Source organism: Corvus brachyrhynchos, unplaced genomic scaffold (genome assembly GCF_000691975.1).
Source record: "Corvus brachyrhynchos isolate BGI_N302 unplaced genomic scaffold, ASM69197v1 scaffold68, whole genome shotgun sequence".
Taxonomy (NCBI): domain Eukaryota; kingdom Metazoa; phylum Chordata; class Aves; order Passeriformes; family Corvidae; genus Corvus; species Corvus brachyrhynchos.
Window position 1 is genome coordinate 1559007 of NW_008240039.1, and position 10692 is coordinate 1569698.

Sequence of the window (10692 nt, forward strand, 5' to 3'; positions counted from 1 at the left end):
GGGAAGGAGGAGATCCCTGAGGAGGGAAAGTGAATCCCCCCTGGAAGGAGATCCCTGAGGAGGGAAGGAGGAGGTCCCTGAGGAGAGAAGGAGGAGATCCCTGAGGAGGGAAGGAGGAGGTCCCTGAGGAGAGAAGGAGGAGATCCCTGAGGAGGAAAAGTGAATCCCCCCTGGAAGGAGATCCCTGAGGAGGGAAGGAGGAGGTCCCTGAGGAGGGAAGGAGGAGATCCCTGAGGAGGGAAGGAGGAGATCCCTGAGCGGAGAAGGTGAATCCCCTCTGGAAGCAGATCCCTGAGGATGATTTCCATGGGATTGGCTCCCCCCTGCAGGACGAGCTCCCACGGCTGGTGAGGCACTACCAGTACTTCAGCTGGCCCGACCACGGCGTTCCCAACGAGCCCGGGGGCGTCCTGAGCTTCCTGGAGCAGGTGAACCAGGCCCAGCGCAGCATTCCGGGCTCGGGGCCCATCGTTGTGCACTGCAGGTATGGAACACTGGGATACTCATGGAATTATCCCTCTTTTGCTGTGTTTCACCCAAATTTGGGGGATAAAAACACACCTGGGAAATCCCAGCCCTTCTGCAGGGAAAAGCAGCCCCGGTTTGGAGTCGGTAATTCTCCTGCAGCCTCACAAATTCTGATTTCCTAAGGATTCTCCTTGGAAAGGAGAGGAGGAAATGGATCCTGACTTTTAGGGAATAATACCCTGGATCCTTGGCTCTGGATCTCCCACCATCCATGCCAAATCCAGGCACCTGGAGGAGTTTGGGAGCTGAACTAAATCTGGGAATGTTTCTTCCCACAGTGATTTTTTTCCCTTTTCTCTTCCCAGTGCTGGCATCGGACGCACAGGCACCATCATAGTGATCGATATCCTGGTGGATATAATCCACAGGCAAGGTGTGTTTCCCTATCCCTGGCCCTCTGGAAAGGGAGCTGCTTCCAGCACCTCCAGGGAGTCTCCTGGTGGCATCAGCAGGGCCAAGATTTCAAAAGGAATCCCCCAAATTCTTCTCTGTGGAAGGGTTTTGTCACCCTTTCCTGGAAGTTGTGGAATTCTCTGTGGAATCCTGGGGTCTGCTCCAGGAGTCCTGAGGCAGCAGGGGTTGTGCCTATTCCAGGAACTTCCCAAGGGTGGGAATTCTGGATTTGAAGGAAGTTGCTGCAGGACAGACCCAATTCCCTTATCCTCCTCCTGCTCTAAGCAATCCTACCTCAGCCATTCCCATTTTTATCCTCTGGCAGGGATCAAAAAATCCTCTTGGACACCGAGATTCCCCAAATCCTTCCACAATATTCCCAGATAGGGATAAAAAATCCTCTCATGGACACAGAGATTCCCCAAATCCTTCCACAATATTCCCAATATCCCAGGGCTTCACAGCAGCCAGATCCTGAGAGCTCCCAAACAACTTTCCAGGTGAATTCCCACTCCATGACCATTCCCAGTCCATTTTTATCCTCTGGCAGGGCTAAAAAAATCCTCTTGGACACCGAGATTCCCCAAATCCTTCCACAATATTCCCAATATCCCAGTGCTGCACCATCACTGTGTGCACCCACATCCTGAGAGCTCCCAGAGCTGCCATGGGAAAACACTTTCCCCGGTGAATTCCCATTCCCAAACCGTGATCCCATGGGATTTGGGCAGGTCTGGACTGCGACATCGACATTCCCAAGACGATCCAGATGGTGCGGAGGCAGCGCTCGGGCATGGTGCAGACGGAGGCTCAGTACAAGTTCGTTTACATGGCAGTGCAGCAGTTCATCGAGGCCGAGCAGAAAAGGCTGGAAGAGGAGCAGGTGAGCCCTGGATTCCTTGGAAAAAGCCACTCCCACCTTCTCCCTGGAATTCATTCCAGGATCGTTAAAATCGGCAAAGTCCAAGCTGGGATCGATCGCCGCCACGTCCTTGAGCATCTCCTGAACACACAAAAATCATCCCCCTCTGGCATTTGGGATCTTGGGAAGCTTTTGGGATCTCGGGAAGTTTGGTTTGGACCTGTTTCCAGTGGGATTTGTTTGGCTTTGCTTTCTCTTCCAGAGGAATAAAAGGAAAGAACGGGATTACCTGAACATTGGATACTCTGCCGTGGAAAAGGGCAGAGCCAAAGGGCAGCCCCCAGCCCCACGGAGCCAGCCTGGGTAAGCTCAGGGTTTCCCCAGGATTTTTCCCTTTTCCAGCCCTGAATCCCATCCTGAGCAATTGCTGGATATAGTGTGGGAAAGGAGGGGAGGAAATGGATCCTGACTTTTAGGGAATAACACCCTTGGCTCTGAAAAATCAGCTGGAGAGGGAAACTCTGTCACTTTTCCAGCAAAATCCGAAGGAAGATGAGACAAGGGTGGGGAGAGGTGGATTTGCATCCTTGTGGAAGGGGAACGTGGGCTGAGGAACAGGAATTCCTGACAAGAGCAGGGATAAATGATCCCAAATGGTGTTTTTTTCCCTTTCCCTAAGGAATGGGATATCTGAGAGGGGGATGGAGTGGGAGGAAGTGTCATTTACAGGCTCCACTCCCAAGGAGGGAGGGGAAACAGGGAATGGGAGCAGTGGGAGCTGCTGTTGCCTCATCCACGAGGTCAGGGCCATTCCCACTTCATCCCTCTGGGAAAAGCTCTGGAGTGGGGAGGCTGGGAATGCCAGGGCTTTGCTCCTGGACAGGCTGGAGGAGGATTCTGCTTCTGTCTACGAGAACCTCAACATCCAGAGCCCAAAGGTTCCGGGAACGAGCAGCTCCGGGCGGTAGCGGAGCTTCAGGTGAGCTGGGCAGGGATATCCAGGTGGGAATGTGGGAATGTGGATGGATTCGGGTGGTACCACCCTGCTGGCACCACCTGGGCGCATCCCAGAGTGGGATGGAGCTTCAAAATGTGGGAGAAAGGGAATGGGATCTCCACAGGGAGGGGGGAATTCTGTTTTTTGAGGGATTCTGGGAATGAGGCTTTGCTGGGAGTGCAAAAAAGCAGGAGACAATTCCCTCCCTGGGAATATCAGCTCTGGAACCCCATCCCTGCACTTCCCTCCCACTCCTAACCCTTCCCTCTTCTTCCTCCTCCCTCTGGAATGCAGGAATTCCAGGTTTACATCCACTCTTCCCAAGTTCTGCAGCCGAGGACGATTTCTTTGCCTGCCTTGCCTTCCCCAACCCCTTGGATCTGGCCAGGAGGGAAGAACCCACCTGGGAATCTGCCTTATCCTAATTTATTCCTGAGAAGGATCTTCTCCCAAAGGATCTGCAGGTTGATATTTATATGGAAGTGCCTCTGGACGTGGATTGGAGCATCCAAGCTCAGCTTCAGGGTTGTTTTGTTGTTGTTGATTTTTTTTTTTAATTATTATTAATTATTATTTTAATTTAAATCCGTATTTTTTACACTCGAGCTGTTGAAAGGAACAGGAACAGCTTTTTGCTTCCGAGCTTTCCCAGGGTTTTCCACTCAGGGATTTAGTAAAATGTTGGGAAACTCCGTGCGCTCCTCAGGTCCAGCATTTCAGAGCTCCAAGTGGGATTTTAGCCCAAATCCTGGAGCAGTTTTGGGGCTGAAATCCAATCCTGAACCCCCAGAGCAGTTTTGGGGTCAGAAATCCAGAGCTGGAACCCCCAGAGTGGTTTTGGGTTTGGGTCCCAGTGCCTGAACTCCCAGAGCAGTTTTGGGGTCCCAGAGCTGGTCCTGAACCCCCAGAGCAGTTTTGGGGTCTGAGGGACAATCCTAAACCCCCCGAGCAGTTTTAGGGTTTGAAATTCAGTGCCTGAACCCCCAGAGCAGTTTTGGGGTCTGAGGGACAATCCTAAACCCCCAGAGCAGTTTTAGGGTTTGAAATTCAGTGCCTGAACCCCCAGAGCAGTTTTGGGTCTGAGGGCCAATCCTGAACCCCCAGAGCAGTTTTAGGGTTTGAAATTCAGTGCCTGAACCCCCAGAGCAGTTTTGGGGTCTGAGGGCCAATCCTGAACCCCCAGAGCAGTTTTGGGGTCTGAAGTGCAGCCTGAAGCCCCAGAGCAGCCCCAGGGCTGGTGCTGAATCCCTCCTGCATCCCTGGAATGGGATGGAGCTCGCATTTGTGGGATGTCAGTGCCAAAGCCAAGGGCTGGACACCCCCCACATCCCTGGGCTGGAATTCCTGGCTGATTTTCCCTCTCCCTGCTCCCAGGGTCAGAACTGTTTGTTTTTATTGCACTTTTAATAAATGTCAGATATTCCCAAGGGGTTTTTTTTTCCCATTTCTTTGAAGTAGGTTGGGTTTTGGGATGGGTTTTTTCCCCATGCCACATCCTGGATGTCCCCATGGCCGAATTCTGTTGTCCAGGGATTTGTTTTCCCTCCTTTTCCCCCTTCCCTGGACTCTCCAGGAGTGGGAGGTTGAGCTGAACCTCCAGCCTTTATTTCCAAGGACGTGGAAAGCTGGGAATGTGCAGAGACACAACATCCCTGAGGATGCTGTGATGGAAAACTGGGAATTGTTGGAATTGTGAGAACACCACAGCCCCTTTTCCATGGGAAGATGGATTTGGTGAGGCTGGGATTGTTCCTTCCCTCTCCCCTGGTCTCCTCAGAGGGAGGTGCTGATGAAGATGGAATGATAAATCCCTCCCAGGGATTTGGGCTGATCCCAAATTATTGAGGAAAAATGGAAGTGCCTTCTCCAGCTGAAGCCTCGGTGAGTTCCTTTTCCCACTGAATTTGGTGCTGGGAATGCTCCCTTTCCTTGGGAAGCACAGGGAATGGGTGGGATGATACCCCTCAGGATTCCTGGCAAGCCCAGGGATTTTGGCAGGGGATTTTCCAGTGCCTGGAGCCATTTCTGTGGCTGACACCTGCCCAATTTTTCCACAAAAATTCCACAAAGCACCAACTCGAGCTACTCCTGCCATTCCTTCAGCCCTTTTTTATCCCAGATTAGATTTTTTTTTCTTGCTGGAAAAGGAGACTGGAAGCATCAATCAGCTGGGAAAGGTGAAGAGGTTTTGCAGCTTCTCATTTTCCAGGTTAAATTAGGGAAGCACAGAGGGAATTCTCGGTTGGGACAACGGGAGAAAGTGTGAATTTTCAGGATAAAGCTGCAGGCTCACAGTGACCTGGGAATGCAGCTGGAATTGCAAGGGGAAAGGGATAACAGGGAGTCATTCCACACAGGGACACCTTGAATTGTAGAAAACATAATTTAATCCATCCCAGTGTGGTCCTTGCACACAATACTGCATAAAAACATGGAATTGGGAGCCAGCATCACCAGGAATTCTCTGGGAATCACTGGCACATCCCTGGTTCAATAAAAAGGAATGTCAGCCACTGGCCTGGTCCCAGTACTGACACTTTGGAAGATGAGGAAGGAAAAGCTGTCCAAAAAAAAAAACAAACATGGAATTTTTTGGCAGCAGCGAGAAGTTTGGGGGAGGTTTGGTGATGTGGTGACTCCAGGCTCTGCTGGGTTTGTGCCTCTCAGAGCTCAGCCCTGGGTATAAAATCACCTTCCAGCTGGGAATGAGGGATTTTTAAGCATCTTCTTGGGAAAAACGAGTGGAATGGGTGCTGGGTTCTGTGGGAATGCTCGTGGGGATGGGTCCGGGGCTGTCAGCAGGAGGCAGCAGCTCCACCTCCAGCACCACGGGAACCTTCCCAGCCTGTGGAATGCGGGTGTTTCCCTTCTGTTTATCCAGCTCGGACGTGTCCTCGCCCTCCCCATCCCAGCTCCTCACGGGAATAATCATGGAGCTGCTCCAGTTGGCAGAAAATATTCCTTTATTCCCTCGGGAGCTCGAGGAACGGCGCTTCCCACTGCCACGGGGGATCCAGCTCTGTGCCACTCCTGGAAAAAAAAAACCTCTCCGTGCATTTCCCAGCCCCGGTTTCCATGGAGAGGTGGCAGCGGGATGCGGAGGGAACCTTCCAGAGGCACAGGAGTGTGGGGAGAGCGGGATGTGGGGTCTGCCAGCAATCCAAGGAATGCAGCAGCTCTTGTTCGTCATCCCCGCGGTGGGGATGGAGCCGGGCAGATCCAGGAGCTCCTGGTGCTGCTGGAAAGGGATTCTGTCACAGGTCCTGTCAGGGCAGCAGGTCCTGTTCCTCATCCTGGAGCAGATCCAGAGGCTCCTGGCCCTACTGGAAGGGGGGCTGTGTGACAGAAGCTGTCAGAGCAGCAGGTTCTGTTCCTGTTCCTCATTCCTGAGCAGATCCTGGTGCTACTGGAAGAGGGTTGTATCCCAGATCCTTTCAGGAGAGCAGGTCCTGTCCCTATTCCTCATCCCTGAGCAGATCCAGGGGCTCCGGCACTACTGGAAAAGGGTTTTGTCCCAGAAGCTGTCCAGAGCAGCAGGTTCTGTCCTGTGTCCCCACTGAGCTGAGCAGATCCAGGGACTCCTGGTGCTGCTGGAAAGGGGATTTGTCACAGTTCCTGTCCCAGCAGCAGGTCCTGTCCCCGTTCCTCACCCCTGAGCACATCCAGGAGCTCTGGCACTACTGGAAGGGGATTTTATCACAGGTCCTGTCCCTGTTCCTCACCCCTGAGCACATCCAGGAGCTCTGGCACTACTGGAAGGGGATTTTATCACAGGTCCTGTCCCTGTTCCTCACCCCTGAGCACATCCAGGAGCTCTGGCACTACTGGAAGGGGATTTTATCACAGGTCCTGTCCCTGTTCCTCACCCCTGAGCACATCCAGGAGCTCTGGCACTACTGGAAGGGGATTTTATCACAGGTCCTGTCCCTGTTCCTCACCCCTGAGCACATCCAGGAGCTCTGGCACTACTGGAAGGGGATTTTATCACAGGTCCTGTCCCTGTTCCTCACCCCTGAGCACATCCAGGAGCTCTGGCACTACTGTGTCCCCACTGAGCTGAGCAGATCCAGGGACTCCTGGTGCTGCTGGAAAGGGGATTTGTCACAGTTCCTGTCCCAGCAGCAGGTCCTGTCCCCGTTCCTCACCCCTGAGCACATCCAGGGGCTCTGGCACTACTGGAAGGGGATTTTATCACAGGTCCTGTCCCTGTTCCTCACCCCTGAGCACATCCAGGAGCTCTGGCACTACTGGAAGGGCGGCTGTGTGACCGAAACCGCCGCCGTGGTGGCTTTGGGGGGCAGGTACTCGGGCCTGCTCATGGCCACAGTCCTGGTGAAGCAGCGCAGGTTGCCCGTCTTGAGCGCGCACTGCACGGGCCACAGGATGATGCAGAAGAGGATGATGATGAGGGCCGAGAGCAGCACGATGCGCTTCCAGTCGTCGCACAGGTCGCAGCGGGACAGCCTCCCCGCCAGCCCCGTGGGAGGAGCCTCCGTGCTCTCGGGTTTGCTCATGGCCACGTCGATGGAGATGCACGACTCGGGGTTCTCGGGGTCGTCGGAGGCGCGCCGGCAGCACAGCTTGGTGCCCTCCATCCACAGCACCTTCTCCTGCTGCAGCTCCGGGGGCAGCGTGGCCAGCAGCTCCTTGCTGGTCTCCAGGGCTGGAGCTCCTTCCTGGGGGATGTTGGTGAGCTGCCTGCAGAAGGGGCAGGGCAGCAGGTCCTCGGGCTGGTTGGGCGGCAGCCCCGTGCTCAGGCGGGCCACGCATTCCAGGCAGAACACGTGGGAGCACTGCAGCAGTTTGGGGGTCTTGAAGGTGTTGTCGTAGGTGTTGAAGCAGATGGAGCATTCCACGGGCGAGGTTGGCTTGGGAGAGGTGGGATTTGGAGAGCTGGGAGAGCCCGTGGGGGATCTGCCCTTCCTTTTGCCATCTGTGGGGGAGGTGACGACGATGGGGCTGATGGGGATGGGGATTTCTCCTGGAGACGCCGGCACGGGGCTGGTGGGAGACTCCGGAGTGCTGGAGTGCCACAGCTGGGAGAAGCAGGACATGATGGAGCCCCCGGAGAGGAACAGAGCCCTGGGAGACTCTGGAAGAGAAGGAAAGCACAGGATTTCTTTTAAACCAGGTGGAAACACCGGCTCTGGGCTCAACCCCTTAAAGGAACAAAGAGCACTTTGTGGCTTCCACTGCATCCTGAGCCTGGAGCAGAGCTGGGAAGGACACAGGGAACCTCTGGGAAGCTTGGAAGGTGAAGTCAAACCTGCAGAGAGCCAAGGAACCCGCAGAGATCCCCCACCAAGCCCTTCCCACCAGAGCACCGCTGGAATGGCAGAGATGGGAGCGACATTCCCACCACATTCCTCCCTCTGGGGCAGAAAAAACACAAGGTGGACCTACCCCGGGTGGTGCTCCCCGGCACCTGAGCAGGGAGGAGAGCAGAAGATTCCATGAGGGAATCTCTAAGTCTGGGAGGCCCTCAGGGATTATGGAGCATGAGGCAGGCCTAAGAGACAGATAACACCGTTCAGTGGGGAGATAACGGGGGGAAAGGCTCTTTGGGGAGCTTTGTGCCGTGATCCCGGCTCCTGGGAGCTGCCCAGGGCCATCCAAGGATGCTGGAATCCCGGGAGAAGCCCAGGAGAGGGGGAAACACCATTTTTGCCTGCCAAAGATGTGGAATCCTCAGCCTGAAGCTGCAGCTCTGCGCTGTCCCCGTGCCACAGCAAGGAGGAAATGGCCTTGGTGGCAGAGCCGGGGGAATTCTCCGCTGGTTCCTGGTGTGTTTTCCCAAGGGAAAGGCGGCTCTTCCCTGTGCCCAGCCCTGCAGCGGAGCCAGCGCCGTGTGCTGGGAGCCCCCAATCCCAGAAAATCGGGTTACGAACAACTCCTGTCCCTTCTTCCCCCTCAGGATCACCCGGAATGTGGGTTGTTTTAGACAACACCTGCAGCTCCAGCTGCATCCAGACCCAACTTTTCAGCTCCTTTACCCGAAAGCAGGAGGAAATTCCTGGTGACAGCCCCGGTGCTGGATGCCCGGGGAACATTTTTTTGGGATGTGTCACGGAACGAGCCCGGCTTGATCCTCCCTGCCGGGAGATTTGCCCGTGACAAGGCAGCGATGCTCAGGTGGCTGCTGTAATTACAGCCCTGTGCTCAGAGCCAGCATTTAAAGCTTAATTTCGGCGGTCAGAAACACCAAATATCCCCCACATTCCACAGGGAAAAAAAATCCCCATTATTGAAGGATGAAGAGTTCAGCCCCCTCCCCTCAGAGCCAGAGCTGTGCCACCCTTCAGAACTTCCTTTTTTGTGCTTCTCTTCGTTTAAATATGGATTTTTTTGGGGGGAGGGGGTGCAGCTTCTCCTGGAGTTAAATTTTGTGCATTTTGCAGCGAGTTTTAATGGGTTTTGATGTTTTTTTTTCTTTTTTCCTGCCTGTGTGTGCTGTAGCACAGCCTGGCAGATGCTGATGAATTACAAATCCGAGCCCAAGCTGGCACAAAGATGAAGAAAACCTGTGGGGTTTTTTCTTTTTTTCTTCTCTTTTCTTGACTAAATCTTCCCTTTTGCAGAACTCCACCCCCTAAGCCCAGTTTTTTTGCAGTTCCTGAGGGTTTTTTAGGAATTCTAAGCAGCAAACCAGTGTCACAAGGGAAGCTGAGAAAGGGAGAAGCCTTGGCTTGCTCAAGCTCTCGTTTCACAATCTGAATTATGAAATTAAAGCTGCTCTCACGAGGTTTTTACTGGTCTGGGCTATGTCAGCTCCACCACAGCAAAATCCTGAGAGCAAACTCAAAAGTTTACTCCAAAATTTGCTTTTAAATAAAGATCCAAACTTTCCCCCACGTTCCCCATATTTGCTAAATACGATCGTGACCTTACAGAAGCTTCTTAGTTTTAATAGATTGAGATTCTACTTATTTTTATGATTTTATTCTATTTATTCTATTTTATATCTTTTTGTTTCATACTTTGATTTTTGGGATTCTGTGGGCCCTGGATCAGTTGGAACACAGGGATTTGGATCAAACGCGGGAGATACAAAGAGGAGGAGACTTTTAATTCCAGCTCTGCCCTGTGGGACACGTCAACCTTCCCCTTCTGTGTCTTTTTAAAAGAATTATTTGAGGTTCAGGGGGTTTTTGTTTGATTTTCTGATCGTTTTTTTGATTCAGAGCCTGCAGCTCTTTGTCTCCTTTTCCCAGCTCTTTACCCGGGCTTTTCCAGAAGCTTCGGGAACAGCGGGAAATAACAAAACCATTCTGGAGAGAGAGACACAAACGAAGTAATTCAATACTTTTTATAAGTTCTAGAAACATTTTTCCACCATAAAACCAGGCAGAGAGAGGTCACATTTATGAATATCAGGACAGCGGGCCACCACTTTTCTTGTCCCAATGATCCCCATTCCAACGATCCCTGTTCCAACGATCCCTAAATGGGATTTTAACTCGCAGCAAGGAACCCCCAGCGAGGGAAGAGGAGGTGGAGAGCAGAGGAAAGGCTGTAAATACCTGTTCAGGTGCTGTTAGAGGGACAAAAGCATCTTCTGATCTCTTGATTCCCACCTCCTCCCCAGAGGACACTCAGGCTCGGAGCCTTTGGAGTCGATAATCTTGGAATTCCAGCTCGGCGTTGTTCCCAGGTCTTTCCAAGGCAAGGAAACCTCGAGGAGCTCCCCGTGCTCGAGTGGCTGGTGCTGCTGTAGCTCAGGTGTCTTTTATACCTTCCTGTCCAGAGGTGACTTTTCCTGCTCCACCTGCCCTTCCCCATCCCACTGAATCATTCCCGGCACGCTCCCGCTCGGGCCGGTTCCTGTGACAAACAGCCCGCCTGGAATGCTCCTGATAAGGGACACCTGCCAGCCCCAGCCACGGGGAAAACAGGGCACAAACAGGGGCTGAGC

At 53.3% G+C, this 10692-nt stretch overlaps 2 protein-coding genes across 3 annotated transcripts in view; one reads left to right on the forward strand and one right to left on the reverse strand.

The window, feature by feature from the left end:
• Window positions 1-4207, forward strand: part of LOC103622297 (tyrosine-protein phosphatase non-receptor type 11) — an 18437-nt gene extending 14230 nt beyond the window's left edge. The window contains 6 exon segments of the mRNA XM_008641217.2: window positions 330-484; window positions 834-901; window positions 1653-1804; window positions 2046-2146; window positions 2667-2762; window positions 3075-4207. Coding sequence (XP_008639439.1) covers window positions 330-484; window positions 834-901; window positions 1653-1804; window positions 2046-2146; window positions 2667-2751 — 561 coding nt within the window. The 3' untranslated portion in view covers window positions 2752-2762; window positions 3075-4207.
• A 1518-nt stretch (window positions 4208-5725) lies between these two features.
• RNF223 (ring finger protein 223) lies at window positions 5726-10486 on the reverse strand. Of its 2 annotated transcripts, XM_017744082.1 has the most exons (4): window positions 10301-10486; window positions 8184-8289; window positions 6998-7872; window positions 5726-6790 (listed from the first exon to the last, which is right to left on the reverse strand). In XM_017744082.1, exons 2-3 carry the CDS (start codon window positions 8233-8235, stop codon window positions 7025-7027), a joined length of 900 nt encoding a protein of 299 aa, XP_017599571.1. In that variant the 5' UTR covers window positions 8236-8289; window positions 10301-10486; the 3' UTR covers window positions 5726-6790; window positions 6998-7024. The 2 variants fall into 2 exon arrangements, with proteins under 2 accessions (XP_017599571.1, XP_008639380.1); XM_008641158.2 differs by lacking the exons at window positions 5726-6790; window positions 8184-8289 and having other exon boundaries at window positions 7004-7872; window positions 10301-10483.
• Window positions 10487-10692: the final 206 nt, after the last annotated feature.